At 42.5% G+C, this 12369-nt stretch overlaps 1 protein-coding gene across 1 annotated transcript; it reads right to left on the reverse strand.

Moving 5' to 3' along the window:
• Positions 1-19: 19 nt before the first annotated feature.
• On the reverse strand, positions 20-11654 carry LOC144525027 (cilia- and flagella-associated protein 100-like). Its single transcript, XM_078261522.1, has 16 exons — positions 11615-11654; positions 11463-11525; positions 11259-11362; positions 9397-9655; positions 9251-9315; positions 7689-7852; positions 7526-7606; positions 7159-7343; positions 4504-4588; positions 3647-3689; positions 3406-3560; positions 2422-2551; positions 2114-2316; positions 1426-1519; positions 472-593; positions 20-74 (listed from the first exon to the last, which is right to left on the reverse strand). Exons 1-16 carry the CDS (start codon positions 11652-11654, stop codon positions 20-22), a joined length of 1848 nt encoding a protein of 615 aa, XP_078117648.1.
• Between the last annotated feature and the right edge of the window lie 715 nt (positions 11655-12369).

Genomic DNA, 12369 nt, shown 5'->3' on the forward strand with positions numbered 1-12369 from the left:
AAATGTTCAATACCACCACCTACTGTCGCTTTCTTGTCTTTTTTGATAAATTATAACCCGGTTTATGACAGAACCTAAAGACAGTATTTTGAAAACGTGGGACATATTTCTTGCATTGCACAGATGGAGGCACATTTCAATATAAATTATCAGATCATTGTGTGAATTTTCTGGAATCAATCAACATGTTTAGATAATTTAGTGTACATATGATCATAATAATCAAAATATCTGAAGTGCTAATACGGTATTAAACAGTTAAACAACCAGTTTTCACTGCAATCATACTGCTTTATTGTACTTTACATACAAGTCCTTCTTTTACACGTTAACATGTTAACATTTTAGCTGATGTTGATTTATTGATTCTATTTGATTTGATGTGGTGTAAGCAACCAAATATCCCATAATTATTTCCACTGTTGTGTTGGAGGCATGATTGCACACAACAGATTGTCTTTTGTCTTTTACTCTGTGTCCTCAGAGGTGAAGAGGTAGGCATGCATCTCATCCTCAGCAGGGCTGTTGTCCACATTGCTCACTCTGACTTTCTGGGCAACAGGCTTGCATCTGGGCATGAGCTTTCTCCCACTCTGAAAGAAAATGGGAAAGAGTCTAAGCCAGGGGTCGGCAACCTTTTTAAAATGAAGAGCCATTTTAAAATGTTCTTGTAAATCAGTGTGCCACGTCAGCATTTATCCAACAGGCTGTGCTCCTGTCAATAGGTGTGAAAGAGGTCATTTGGCATGCGGATTGGAACATTTCCAAAAAACCTCTTGCACACTTATTGCTAGTGCGCCATTGGTTGAACTAAGTGCCTAAGGTTGTTGACCCCTGGTCTACGCAATGCTCGTGTGGTTCTTTTGTATGTGCGTTTTTTTTACATATACAGTAAATTCAGTTTCCGTTTTTAAACCTGGTTCTAATTCATTAAAAGAGAATATATAAAAAATAATATATATATATATATAATATATAAAAAATGGAGCAACACATTAGGGCTGCACAATATGAGGTAAATATGCAACGTTGTTGAATATCGCGATAACAATATTACTTGCAATAACTAAACAGATATTAAAGTGTACTCAGCTTTCAGTATTCTGCTAAAATACAACAAACTGCTTGTTGAAATTAAAAAACGTTTCTAACAATCTTTTATTGAACAAATTGAACATTGAATTGAATTGAATATAAAAGGCACCACTCAAAAAAGAATGACAGTTTTTTAACTAACACAAAAAATCTGTTGTGTCTTTTGCGGTGTGTTTATTGCGCCAGTTGATATTGTGATGACAATAATAAAATATATATTGTGCAGCCCTACAACACATTATTATTTTGTTACGAGCTATAATGTAGTTCAACAGATTCCACCCACATCTTACCCAGTGCCACACCTTATAAATGCAGCAAACGACTTACTATTTTCTTGGAGTCAGCCAGAGATCTCTCCAAGTACCTCCTCATCCTTTCCTTCTGTTTCTCACTCTGCTCTCTCAGCTTTTCCTCACGCTGCCTGTGACATGGCGAAGGAAGACAGGGAGTTATGTTGTGATGAATGCCCTTGCTATTTTATATCACCTTCAGAAGAGGCTTGACTTTGTTGCTTATCAACTTTTTCTCGCAGTCAAGAGAAAGCTAGTCTATATCGACAACATTTCATTTCCGAGATTGTTCAGGTGCCGCCGAAAATTCTCCTGGTTGTCCGTCCCTTCAGCTTTCTTTGTGTTGGCATTTTAAACTCCGGTGGATTTGTGAGGACTATGGTTAACTGCTCCTCAGATCTCTGCAGGGTAAATCCAGACAGCTAGCTAGACTATCTGTCCAATCTGAGTTTTCTGTTGAACGACTAAAACTACTTTTGAACGTACACATGTTCCGCCAAAAGAAGCTCCTTCCGGGGGCTATTTTGCAGAGGCACTGTTGCTCTGTCTGGCGCTAAGTGCTGCCCAAGACGATTGTGATTGGTTTAAAGAAATGCCAACAAACCAGAGCACGTTTTTCTCCCATCCTGGAATGTTGTGTAGACTAGACAGACCTTCCTGCTTAGCGCTGTGGAGGAAGGTCTGGCAATGCGAGACTAAGAGAAAGTATATTCACCGAGACATACCTGCTCCTCCTCTCGCTGTCCTTGATCTTCTTCATCATCTCTAAGTGTTCTTCAGGGATGCTCTCGAGGCCCTGCAGCAGTAAAGACATGCAGTTCTCAATATTGGCCAGCTTCTCCAAGGTGCTGAGGTTGGTAATCCTGTCATCCACGCAGCAGCGATGGACCTCTACCACCTTCTCACCCAGAGCATCCAACATAACATCCTGCAAGCAAGAGGAGGGGAAGATGAAAAGGGGAAGAGATGAGGAGACTACTAATGCCACCGTACATGATTTCTGGGTGTTGTCAAACACATTCTGCTTCCTTACCTGGTCTTCTTTGTTCAATGAAACATGCAGCTGAACCTTCTGTCTGAGCTTAGTGCCTCGTGCCTTCTCAATCTCGATTCTCTGGTTCATGTCATTAATCTGCAGGGTTAGCTGCTCTTCATCCTTTTCACTTCAGACAGAAAGGATTGAGCATTTGATTCATGTGGTAAAGTGGAGGGGATAAGGGAGTAGGGATGCACCAAATCCAGGATTTGGCACGGATTCGGCCGAATATTGGGCTTTTTGACGGGGTTCGGTTTCTGCCGAACCTTAGAATGTTTCTCCACCAAACCCTACGCTCGCACTACGTGCGCTACGCTGGTCGACGTAATGAAGCCGCCGTTGATCATGGGAAGGTGTTTACGTAGGTGGAGCGTTCAATGCAGTAGGCTGTGAGAAAGTGAAAATGGAACTCGTGAGCAGAGAAAGTGTTGTTTGGCAGTACTCTCAGTCAAAAGAAGGCCATTCAAGTCCAGCTACATGTTCAATCTGCAATGCCGATTTGTCTGGTGGTGGCGAGGACCCTAAACAATACACAACATCACCGCTGTTACAACAGTTTCGTATGAAATATCCGAAAGAATACGAGTTGTGCATGAAGGAATCTACAGACAGCAGCCAAAATGCAGCAACTTCAGGTACGGCAAAGGAAGGACAGTCACAGCTAAAAACTGTGGACGTTGTTTACTTCATTAATGTGTTTACTGTGTTAATGGACTGAGGATGGGAGGAGGATTCGGTATTGGGTTTCGGATTCGGCAGAATCTTAACCAGTGGATTCGGTATTCGGGCCGAACCCCAAAAATCTGGATTCGGTGCATTCCTATAAGGGAGTAAACTGTGTACAGGAAAAAAAGGATTATAATAGGTCTGAAATTCCAAGTAAAAAAGTGAGACATCTGCAGATTTCAGGAGAGCAAATGGGTCTGCTCATTTTAAAGCAACGCAACAGACAAAATTCATTCACAGAGCCTTGACGCTTACATCTTCTTCCTGGTCGCCTCTGTGGACTGTCTGAGCTCTTCCAGCGTCTCTTCAACCCTTGTAGTGTTCTGAATCAGGGACAAGTTCTGCTCTGTCAGCTCTGTCACCAGATCCAGAAGCTGCTGAGGCTCGGTGAAGTACAGCTCTGGCTCATGCTGCAGCAGTGACAAAGATAAGGTGAGATAAGTAGGCTATACCAAGATGAAGAGAGATGTTAAGTCAGAAAAATAGATTGACTGACCTCATATTCTGAGCTGTCACTATCCAGTTTAGAAGTTGTGATCCTGGAAGGAAAAAAGAAAGAGTTTGGGGTCAGGAGAATGTTTTTAGCAGCAGCGTGTAGAAAATGAATTTTAAATTCATTTAAAAGTGTTAAGTTCAAAATAACACCAACATGCTGTTTGCTACAACAGAGGGATTATGAATTGTGAAAGTATGTGTAAATGATCATAATGTATCCACACAAAAAATATACACTTTATATGTCTTTAAAAGGTAAAAACAAATTTTAAAGCTATGTTCTGAAATCTATATTTGGCCTTATGCTGAACACTTAAAGGTCCCATTTTATACTCATTTTCAGGTTCATACTTGTATTTTGGGTTTCTACTAGAACATGTTTACGTGCTGTAACTGTATTCACCCTCTGTCTCAAACGCTCCGTTTTAGCTTCAGTCTCTTTAAGTCCCCCTCCCAAAAAAGCCATGATTGGTCAACTCTGATTGGTCAACGTTTCTGGGTCTTCCGCATTTGCAGTCTCTGAGTCTTTGCACCATCATTGCAGCCGGGGAATGACTGTAACAGCACTGTACGGAAGTCCTGACGGCTCGTTTAAAGTTACAGTTTCTGAATACAGGCTGTGTGCATTTCTCTGTGGATTGAGCGTTTTGATACTTTCACAGTATTTATATAACACCTCAACCTACTTCATTATCAAAAAATAAATGGAAATTTCACTTTTTACAATGTGGGACCTTTAATGGAAGTCATGGCCCACCTTATTTAGCACCGCATCAGTGTGTATGAATGCAAAGGATAACTACTGGATGTGCAGCAAACGAGGCCTTAGTGTTGTGATGGAGGTTTGTGTTTCCTCACAGTGTGTCGGTGTGGGCTGAGGACAGCCTGGTCTCTCTGATGGAAGGCAGCTCTCCACCTGGACTGGAAACCTTTGTCTCCAAACCTGTGTGCATGTTATCATTCCAATCACACTACAAGCACTATCCATACTCACTGTAACAAAGCACTCCTTAGACCACGCTTGAGTTAGATTTAAAAACAACAATATCAGGCTATTAAAGGGATAGTTTGGATTTTGTTTAAGTGGGGTTGTAACGAGGTAGGTACTAATCCATAGTCAGTGTAACTACAGTAGATGGCGGTCGACACGCCTCCAGTTTGGAGAAGCAGACAGGAGGACAGAAACAGAAGTTAAGCAATGTGCTGCTGAGGACGGGGGCAGTATGGGCAGCTGCTAAATGTATTTTGGCCAACTAAACAAGTATACAAACAAATCATTATCAGTTTAAGTGTACGCTTTATTTAGAATATTTTCAAAGCTTTACCTTGCCGTCAAACAGCACTGTTCGATACTCTTGTCAAAGCCACCAGACTCCATTGAAAAAAACGATAAGATAAGGGGATTTGCTGGTTAACTGCTGGCTAACCCTAGCCTAGAAATCTAGACGCACCCTATCGGCAGCAAATGTAATTTGCAGCCAGGGGGTCTAGCAACTCAAGAAGACTCAAGAAGGTCCACCTGTCTCCTCAGATCCTGGTGAACTTCTACCGCTGCACCATCGAGAGCATCCTCACCAACTGTGTCACAGTTTGGTATGGCAACTGCTCTGCCCATGACCGGAAAGCACTGCAGAGGGTGGTGAAAACTGCCCAACGCATCACCGGTTCCTCACTCCCCTCCATCGAGACCATCCAGGGCAAGCGATGCTTGCGTAAGGCATGCGGCATCATCAAAGACTGTTCTCACCCCAAAAATAGCCTGTTCACCACACTCCCGTCCGGGAGGCGTCTCAGGTCTCTCCGCCCCCGTACCAGCAGGTTCAGAGGAAGCTTCTTTCCTGCGGCTGTCACCCTACTGAACTCTTGCTCTGCATCCCGGTGACAATTTAACCTACTAAGCCCCCCGGACAATTTGCACTACTCTACCCCACCCATACTGTTCTATTTATTTATTTACAGATGTGCATACTGTAATTACACCTATACATAGCCATATTCTACTGCTCTTCATACTATTCATCCTGCACATACACTTATTCTTACTACTCTCATAATGTTACCACACTGCACATAGCTGTACATATCTGTCTATATGGTTCATTCAGTATATCCATATTTATTCTTTATATATTTATATATTTTTATATTTTTTTCTTATTATATATTCTGTTAATGCACTGCATATATCTATATCCATATTATTCTTACTACTAGTATAATGTCACTGCTACTACATTGCACATATCTGTACATGTTGTTCATACGTTGTTCATATTACAAAGCCATATTAAAAAAGGAAGTTTTTCTCACCACCGAGGTTTCTCCCTAAAAGGGAGTTTTTCCTCGCCACTGTCGCACTAAATGCTTGCTCTTGGGGGAATTACTGGAATGGTTGGGTCTTTGTAAATTATAGGGTATGGTCTAGACCTACTCTATCTGTAAAGTGTCTTGAGATAACTCTTGTTATGATTTGATACTATAAATAAAATGGAATTGAATTGAAATATTTATTCTGCTCTTATAACACTGCAATATATTTCTTGTCCTGCCTATGCACCACCTGTCTATACTTGTATATCGCATTGCTCTTTTCTTCTTTTTTTTTGCACTTCTGGTTGGACGCAAACTGCATTTCGCTGTCTTTGTACTTGTACACTGCACAATGACAATAAAGTTGAATATAATCTAAAAACTCTCCGTTGACTTGCGAGCTGGAAAAGCCAAACTCTAGCCGGGCCAATCACATCGTGTATAAAGTTGGTGGGCGGGCTTAACATAATGACGGCAGAGTTACGACAGTTCCGCGTGAATTCCCTGCTACTTGAAAACAAAGAAGATGGCTGCTGCTGCTGCTGGGAACAGCGGTCTTTGGAATCGGCTTTGGCTGTGACTCTGGAAGACTTGGAGTTCAGCTTTTCTTTGAGAAAAGAACAAAGAACGGCACTGAAGTCATTCTTAAAAAAGGAAGATGTGTTTAATCTATCAACTAGTGTTTCTCTGCTTGGTTGTAGCACTATCCTATTGCGTGCCGAGGGAATTTGAAAGACAACCGTTTATCCCGCCCCTCGGATTGAGCCCTGCCAATGGTGAGTTCCCTGGCTTGTCAGGTAAGGCTAACCCTTTTAAAACACCACAGAAACAAACTAACCGATCGAGGCAGTGGTAGACCAGAAACTCTCGTGTTCTTTAACAGGGCTGTCTGACTGCAAGGTAAAGTGGTGGAAGTATTCTAAACATAGCCTACACTTAAACTGATATTGTTTTTTCATAGGTGGGTCTCCTTTTTAGGTGGTTAAAATACGTTTAGCTGCTGCCCCCCTCCACAGCAGTACATTGCTCAGCTTCTACTAGCTTCATCTGCTACTCCTGTCTGATCCTCCAAACTAGAGGTGTGTCGACCGCCATCTACTGCATACACTATGGATAAGTACCTTATGCAACCCCACTAAAATTCCAAAGTATCCCTTTAACCTGTTGTACCCTGGTCCTCATAATTCTTACTTCCATACTTGCCGTTCCTAATAGCTGACTCCTCGGGCTCCCTGTTCTGCTCGTCCAAAACGTCTCCATCAGTTAGGACATTAGCTTTGAAACCCTTGGTCTTCTGGGCCTCCTGCCACTCTGGAGGAGACAATTCGAACAGAAGCTCCTTGTATCTTTTGTAGTCTATCAGGATTTCTTCAAACTTGCCGAGTTCACTATGAAAAACAAACATTAGATATCAATGGTATTCCACATGACATAACTGTCCCGCCCATTTTATTCCCCCATATTTATAGTTCCCCTCAGTGTACCTTTAGGGTTAACACTTCTATGCACTTAAATATGGGTAATGTGCACACTCATACATGTTCATTTTACAAAATTATCAGACTGCTACCTTTTCACAGTCCCAATTTCAGCAGTCAGTCTCTTGATCTGAGCGTTCTTCTCCTGTTTGGACTTGGCCTCGCATTCAAAACTGACAACAGAGACAGGACAACCGTTTGCAATGTGACTCTTTAAACAACTCAGCCAACATGTCATATCATGATGCTTCTTACAATGTTCTGGCCTCCACCGACTTCTTCTCGTTCTCCCTGAGGAACTCTTCGAAGTTGAGGTTGTCTCTCTCGATGATCTTTTCGAGCCGTCTCAGCTGTCCCTCCTCTTTTGCAATGGCTTTGTCCATCCTCAAAATCTCGGCCCTCTTCGTCATCAGAGATAACTGAGGAAGGGAGAGAGGGGGCAAATGAAGCAAGAGGGCCAAGCTAGAGTTTTTATTTATTTCACACATTCTTGCTCCTGGCGGCAACTCTACCCACGCTGCAACTTGTCAGAGATTTGAGTGTGTTATGTTAGTAGTAGTCTCGCATTGCCAGACCTTCCTCCACAGTGCTGCGGAGGAGGGTCTGGCTAATTCACACAGCATTCCGAGATGGGAGAAAAACGTGCTCTGGTTTATTGGCATTTCTTTAAAACAATCACAATCATCTTGGGCGGCACTTAGCGCCGGACGGAGCAACGGTGCTTCTGCAAAATAGCCTCGGGAAGGAGCTTCTTTTGGTGGAACGTTCTTGTTCAAAGGTTGTTTTAGTCGTGCAACAGAAAACTCCGATTGGACAGATAGTCTAGCTAGCTGTCTGGATTTACCCTGCAGAGATCTGAGGAGCAGTTAAAGCTATAGTGTGTAGTTTCTGTCTCCCTCATGAGGAATTCTAAGTAATGACAACAAAACTGTTGGTCCGTCCACATGATACAAGCCTTCCGTGATCGCGCTTCACCCCCACCCCTCCTCCACACAGTCGCTAGTAGCCAAGGAGGACACGGAGGATTAAAATTATTAATTAATTAAAACATGATAGACTCTTCAGAAGAGGTCATTATCTTCACTTGAGTTTCTGTGCGGGAAAGTCACCGGACGCCACAATCTTCTGAACATAGTCATACTGAGAAATACAGAGAGAGTAGTGTGGAGCTGAAAGTCATAATTAGCTTTGTAGCAACTCATCTGGCAATGGCTTAAATGTAATGGAAGTTCATTAATATCAAAAAGTTACGCACTAGAGCTTTAACCATAGTCCTCATAAATTGGCCTGAGTTTAGAATGTCAACACAAAGAAAGCGGAAGGTGATGGACATCCGGCTGAAATGAGGGACATCCAGCAGAATTTCTGGCAGCACTGGAGCAATCCCGTAAATGAAACGTTGTTGATAAAGACTATGCTAGTAGTAGCCTTGATACCATTAAGCAGAGAAGAGGAGCGAGCTACAGAAGTCTGGTAAGTTAACTTCTTTCTATTCCTTTGTAATTGATCCGATTTCACACAGCCACAGAATGTTTTATACACATTTTCCGATATGCAGTAGTACTCCACAAGACCTGTAAACAGACTTTGATGTGAAAAACCGGTGGAGTTCCCCTTTTTGTTTCACATAAACAAACATAGAGTTTTATTGTTTCCTAAATAGATCATGGATGTGGTCCGAGGCGACTGACAGCATCCGACATCTTACAAAAAGCAGACATTCAAAAAGCACCAGTCACAGCAGCCTTAGAAACTGAATCCAGATGAGACGTGGCTCCTCCTTTATTAAGCTCTTAGCAACTCTTGAAATCATTTACCTCCAACACTGCCTTCTGCCGTTCCATGGAGATGAAGTCATGTTTGCTGTCTTTTGTAACGTTTTCTAGAGACAGAGGACAGATGACAGTTAACATTCACGTTAGCAAGTTGGCCATGGCGTGCACTCTGCTCTCTCTCCACTCACCTCGTTTCATCATGGCCATCTTCAGCTCATGTCTGCCAGGTGTTTGTTTGGGGACAACTGTCCTACTCTTGATTTCTTTCAGATTCTTCAGCTTCTCCCTTTCTTCTACTTCTTTTTCCTCCTCCTTCTCCTCCTCCTCCTCCTCCTCCTCCTCTTCCTCCTCCACTTGTTCTTGCAGCTCTTTCCTCAGCTTGGCCATCATTCGAGCAGCGTGGGTCGTCTTCTCATCGATTGGCAAAGCAAGGAATTTACGCATCTCCTGTGCATAAAGAACAGCAGCAGCACTTTAACATGGCGATCATTTTTTTTGTGTGTGCAGAAATTAGCTGTGTTTGAGACCGTTCCCTATCACGGAAATACTGCACTATAGAGTGTGTTCGCCTGGCCTGACGTCGTCATGCTCAGATTCTAGTCAGAATATGAGTCTGATACTGCTCCACTGGGCTGTGATTATGGGGCGTGTTTCAACCGAACCAGGAAAGAAAATGCCTCTGCACTCAATTGGATAGACCTCCAACCAATCAGAGCAACAGAGACAGACGTCACAGAAGCTGCAAGTCAAAGGCAGGCTTCAGCAGAGCAGAGGCAGAGGCGGCAGTTTCCGTGTCGTGCAGACGTGTGTGGCAGTGTGTATACATACGTGATCGCGGTTCTCAGTTCCTCTTTTAAAATGAATGCGCTGTCGATATCTTCTATAAACAGACGCGATGGAAGAATCTACACATCTCAATTCTCCAGCGGCAGCCATCTTTGTTGTAAACAAATTCAACCCAAGCGCTCTTTGGTGACGTGGTTGATTACGTTACTGTTGATCATATGTCCATCATCGTATAAAGCCCGCCCTGACAATTTGATTGGTCCGAACAGCTCTGGTTCGAGCATAGTTGCTCCACAACGGATCAAGTCCAGACCCAACTTCCCGACCTCAAATGTTGTGGGCGGGGCTACGTTCGGCTGGCATCCAGGCTAGTGTTCGCCACTTTGAAGTGGTGTTCGAATTCTCTATATAGTCCACTCTAAAATACCCACAATGCACAACTAATTTGAGAGTACACACACGATGCACCCTACATTTTTCTGCCGTATAACCACAATGCAACGCGGTCGTGTTTCGCGGAGAAGAAGAAGGACCCGCGGAAACTGAAAAGGAAAAATGAAGCAGGCTTTCAGTTATAAACATTGGAAATTTAACATGCAACATATATACAACCTTTGACTATCCTCCTGAGTGCTCGGTTTTGTTTCAGGGACGTATTAGAAGTATTTTTGTTTCGGTTTGTTTACATGATGCTGGGCGCGCCCGCTTTAGTGTCCGAAATCTTGTTGTTGGTCTGGTTGTTCCCTATATAGTTCACTATTTATTAAACACTATATAGGGAAGAGTGAGTGAGTGAATGAGGGAACGGTTTAGAACACAGCTACTGTGTCACACAAGTATCATGCAGTGCATGTAAAAGAACATATTCATAAGCAAGCCAGCCTAACCCCTGAAATGCTGTTTTTTTATCTTAAACACACACGTACATTTTTTCTTTTCTTTTTATCAGAATTGTATGGTGATAAGACGGCTTACCCTTACTGCACATATTACGACTATTATGATGTACTATGTATGTTGTACAACGGGCAGTGTGCAATTTTGTTGGCTGGTGGCAGTCTCTGCATGCAACATGAGCATTGTCCATGCAGAGTGATGCAGCAGTCTGTGTCTGTGTACTACATGTATGTATGCACTATGTTGTGTTGAAGTCTTTAAACAGCAGATATTGTTTGTCTGGCCAAGACCAATTTCCTTTGGGATAATAAAATCTATCTTATCTCATCTCTTATATGTATACAGTTGTATTCAAACACACACCAACCTCTTTTCGGTCCCCGCTTTCATTTAGACTCTGTAGGAAAATGCTGTTACTATCTGGCAATTTGAATGGGCTCTGTCGAGTCTTCCTCCTCCTCTTCTTCATGTCTGCATACAATGCAATGAAGAAAATGCGTTTAAAAAAAAACTGTGCACAATTTACATTCTCATTGTTTCTATTTCACAGATCTGTCATTGCCCACTGTACCTGGTTTACGTGATTTGGCAGCACCATCAGTCTCTGAAACAACAATGCTGCCTGAAGAAATCTCTGGTCGTTTTGTTGGAAACATGATCAATCACTGAGCGTATTTACAACGTGTCTTATGTATGACACATGGCATTATAACAAATATTTACTGGGATGTGGTGAAGACATCTCTTGGTTTACTTCTAGCATCTGGAACCGCACAGGCTCAGTGTTTCATTTGGCTGCAGGTTACAGAAAAACAAATCATATGAAAGTCTTTTGGTGGATGACAAACAGCATGAACCCCAAATTATCGATTTTAAAACTATTTAAGTCAGGGGTGTCAAACATACGGCCCGTGGGCCAGAACCGGCCCGCCAAAGGGTCCAATCAGGCCCACTGGATGACTTTGCAAAGTGTGAAAATTGCAGAGAAGTATTTAACTCCAATTCCAAATTTACCACTTTAATCTCAGAGAATATCCAATTTTAATCTTAAAGTGCTCATATTAGGTTCATATAAGTTATTTCAGGTTCATAATTGTATTTAGAGGTTATATCAGAATAGGTTTACTTGGTTTAATTTTCAAAAAACACCAGATTTTTGTTGTACTGCACATTGCTGCAGCTCCTCCTTTCACCCTGTGTGTTGAGCTCTCTGTTTTAGCTACAGAGTGAGACATCTCACTTCTGTTCCATCTTTGTTGGGAGTCGCACATGCTCAGTAGCTAGGTAAGGACTACTAGCCAGTCAGAAGCAGAGTATGAGGGCGTGCCACGCTAGCAGCTAGGCGAGCATTATAACGTGTTCCAAAGTGACCACGTTTGTCTCTGAAGTAAAGGCTGGACTACAATAGAGCTGTTTGGAGCAGTTTGTGAACAGTTTTTTCTGTTGGAGATGGTAAGTCCCTTTGGGGTGGACTGGAT

This window comes from Sander vitreus, chromosome 10 (genome assembly GCF_031162955.1).
Source record: "Sander vitreus isolate 19-12246 chromosome 10, sanVit1, whole genome shotgun sequence".
Classification (NCBI taxonomy): Eukaryota; Metazoa; Chordata; class Actinopteri; order Perciformes; family Percidae; genus Sander; species Sander vitreus.

Bases quoted from the DNA above. Each gene is read 5' to 3' on its own strand.
- LOC144525027 (XM_078261522.1), bottom strand. From the start codon at position 11,654: ATGCTAGAAGTAAACCAAGAGATGTCTTCACCACATCCCA. The intron at 9,316-9,396 runs GTGAGTGGAGAG...CTCTGTCTCTAG, and splicing joins GATGGCCATGATGAAACGAG to AAAACGTTACAAAAGACAGC. The intron at 4,589-7,158 runs GCAAGTATGGAA...ACATGCACACAG, and splicing joins GGAGTCAGCTATTAGGAACG to GTTTGGAGACAAAGGTTTCC.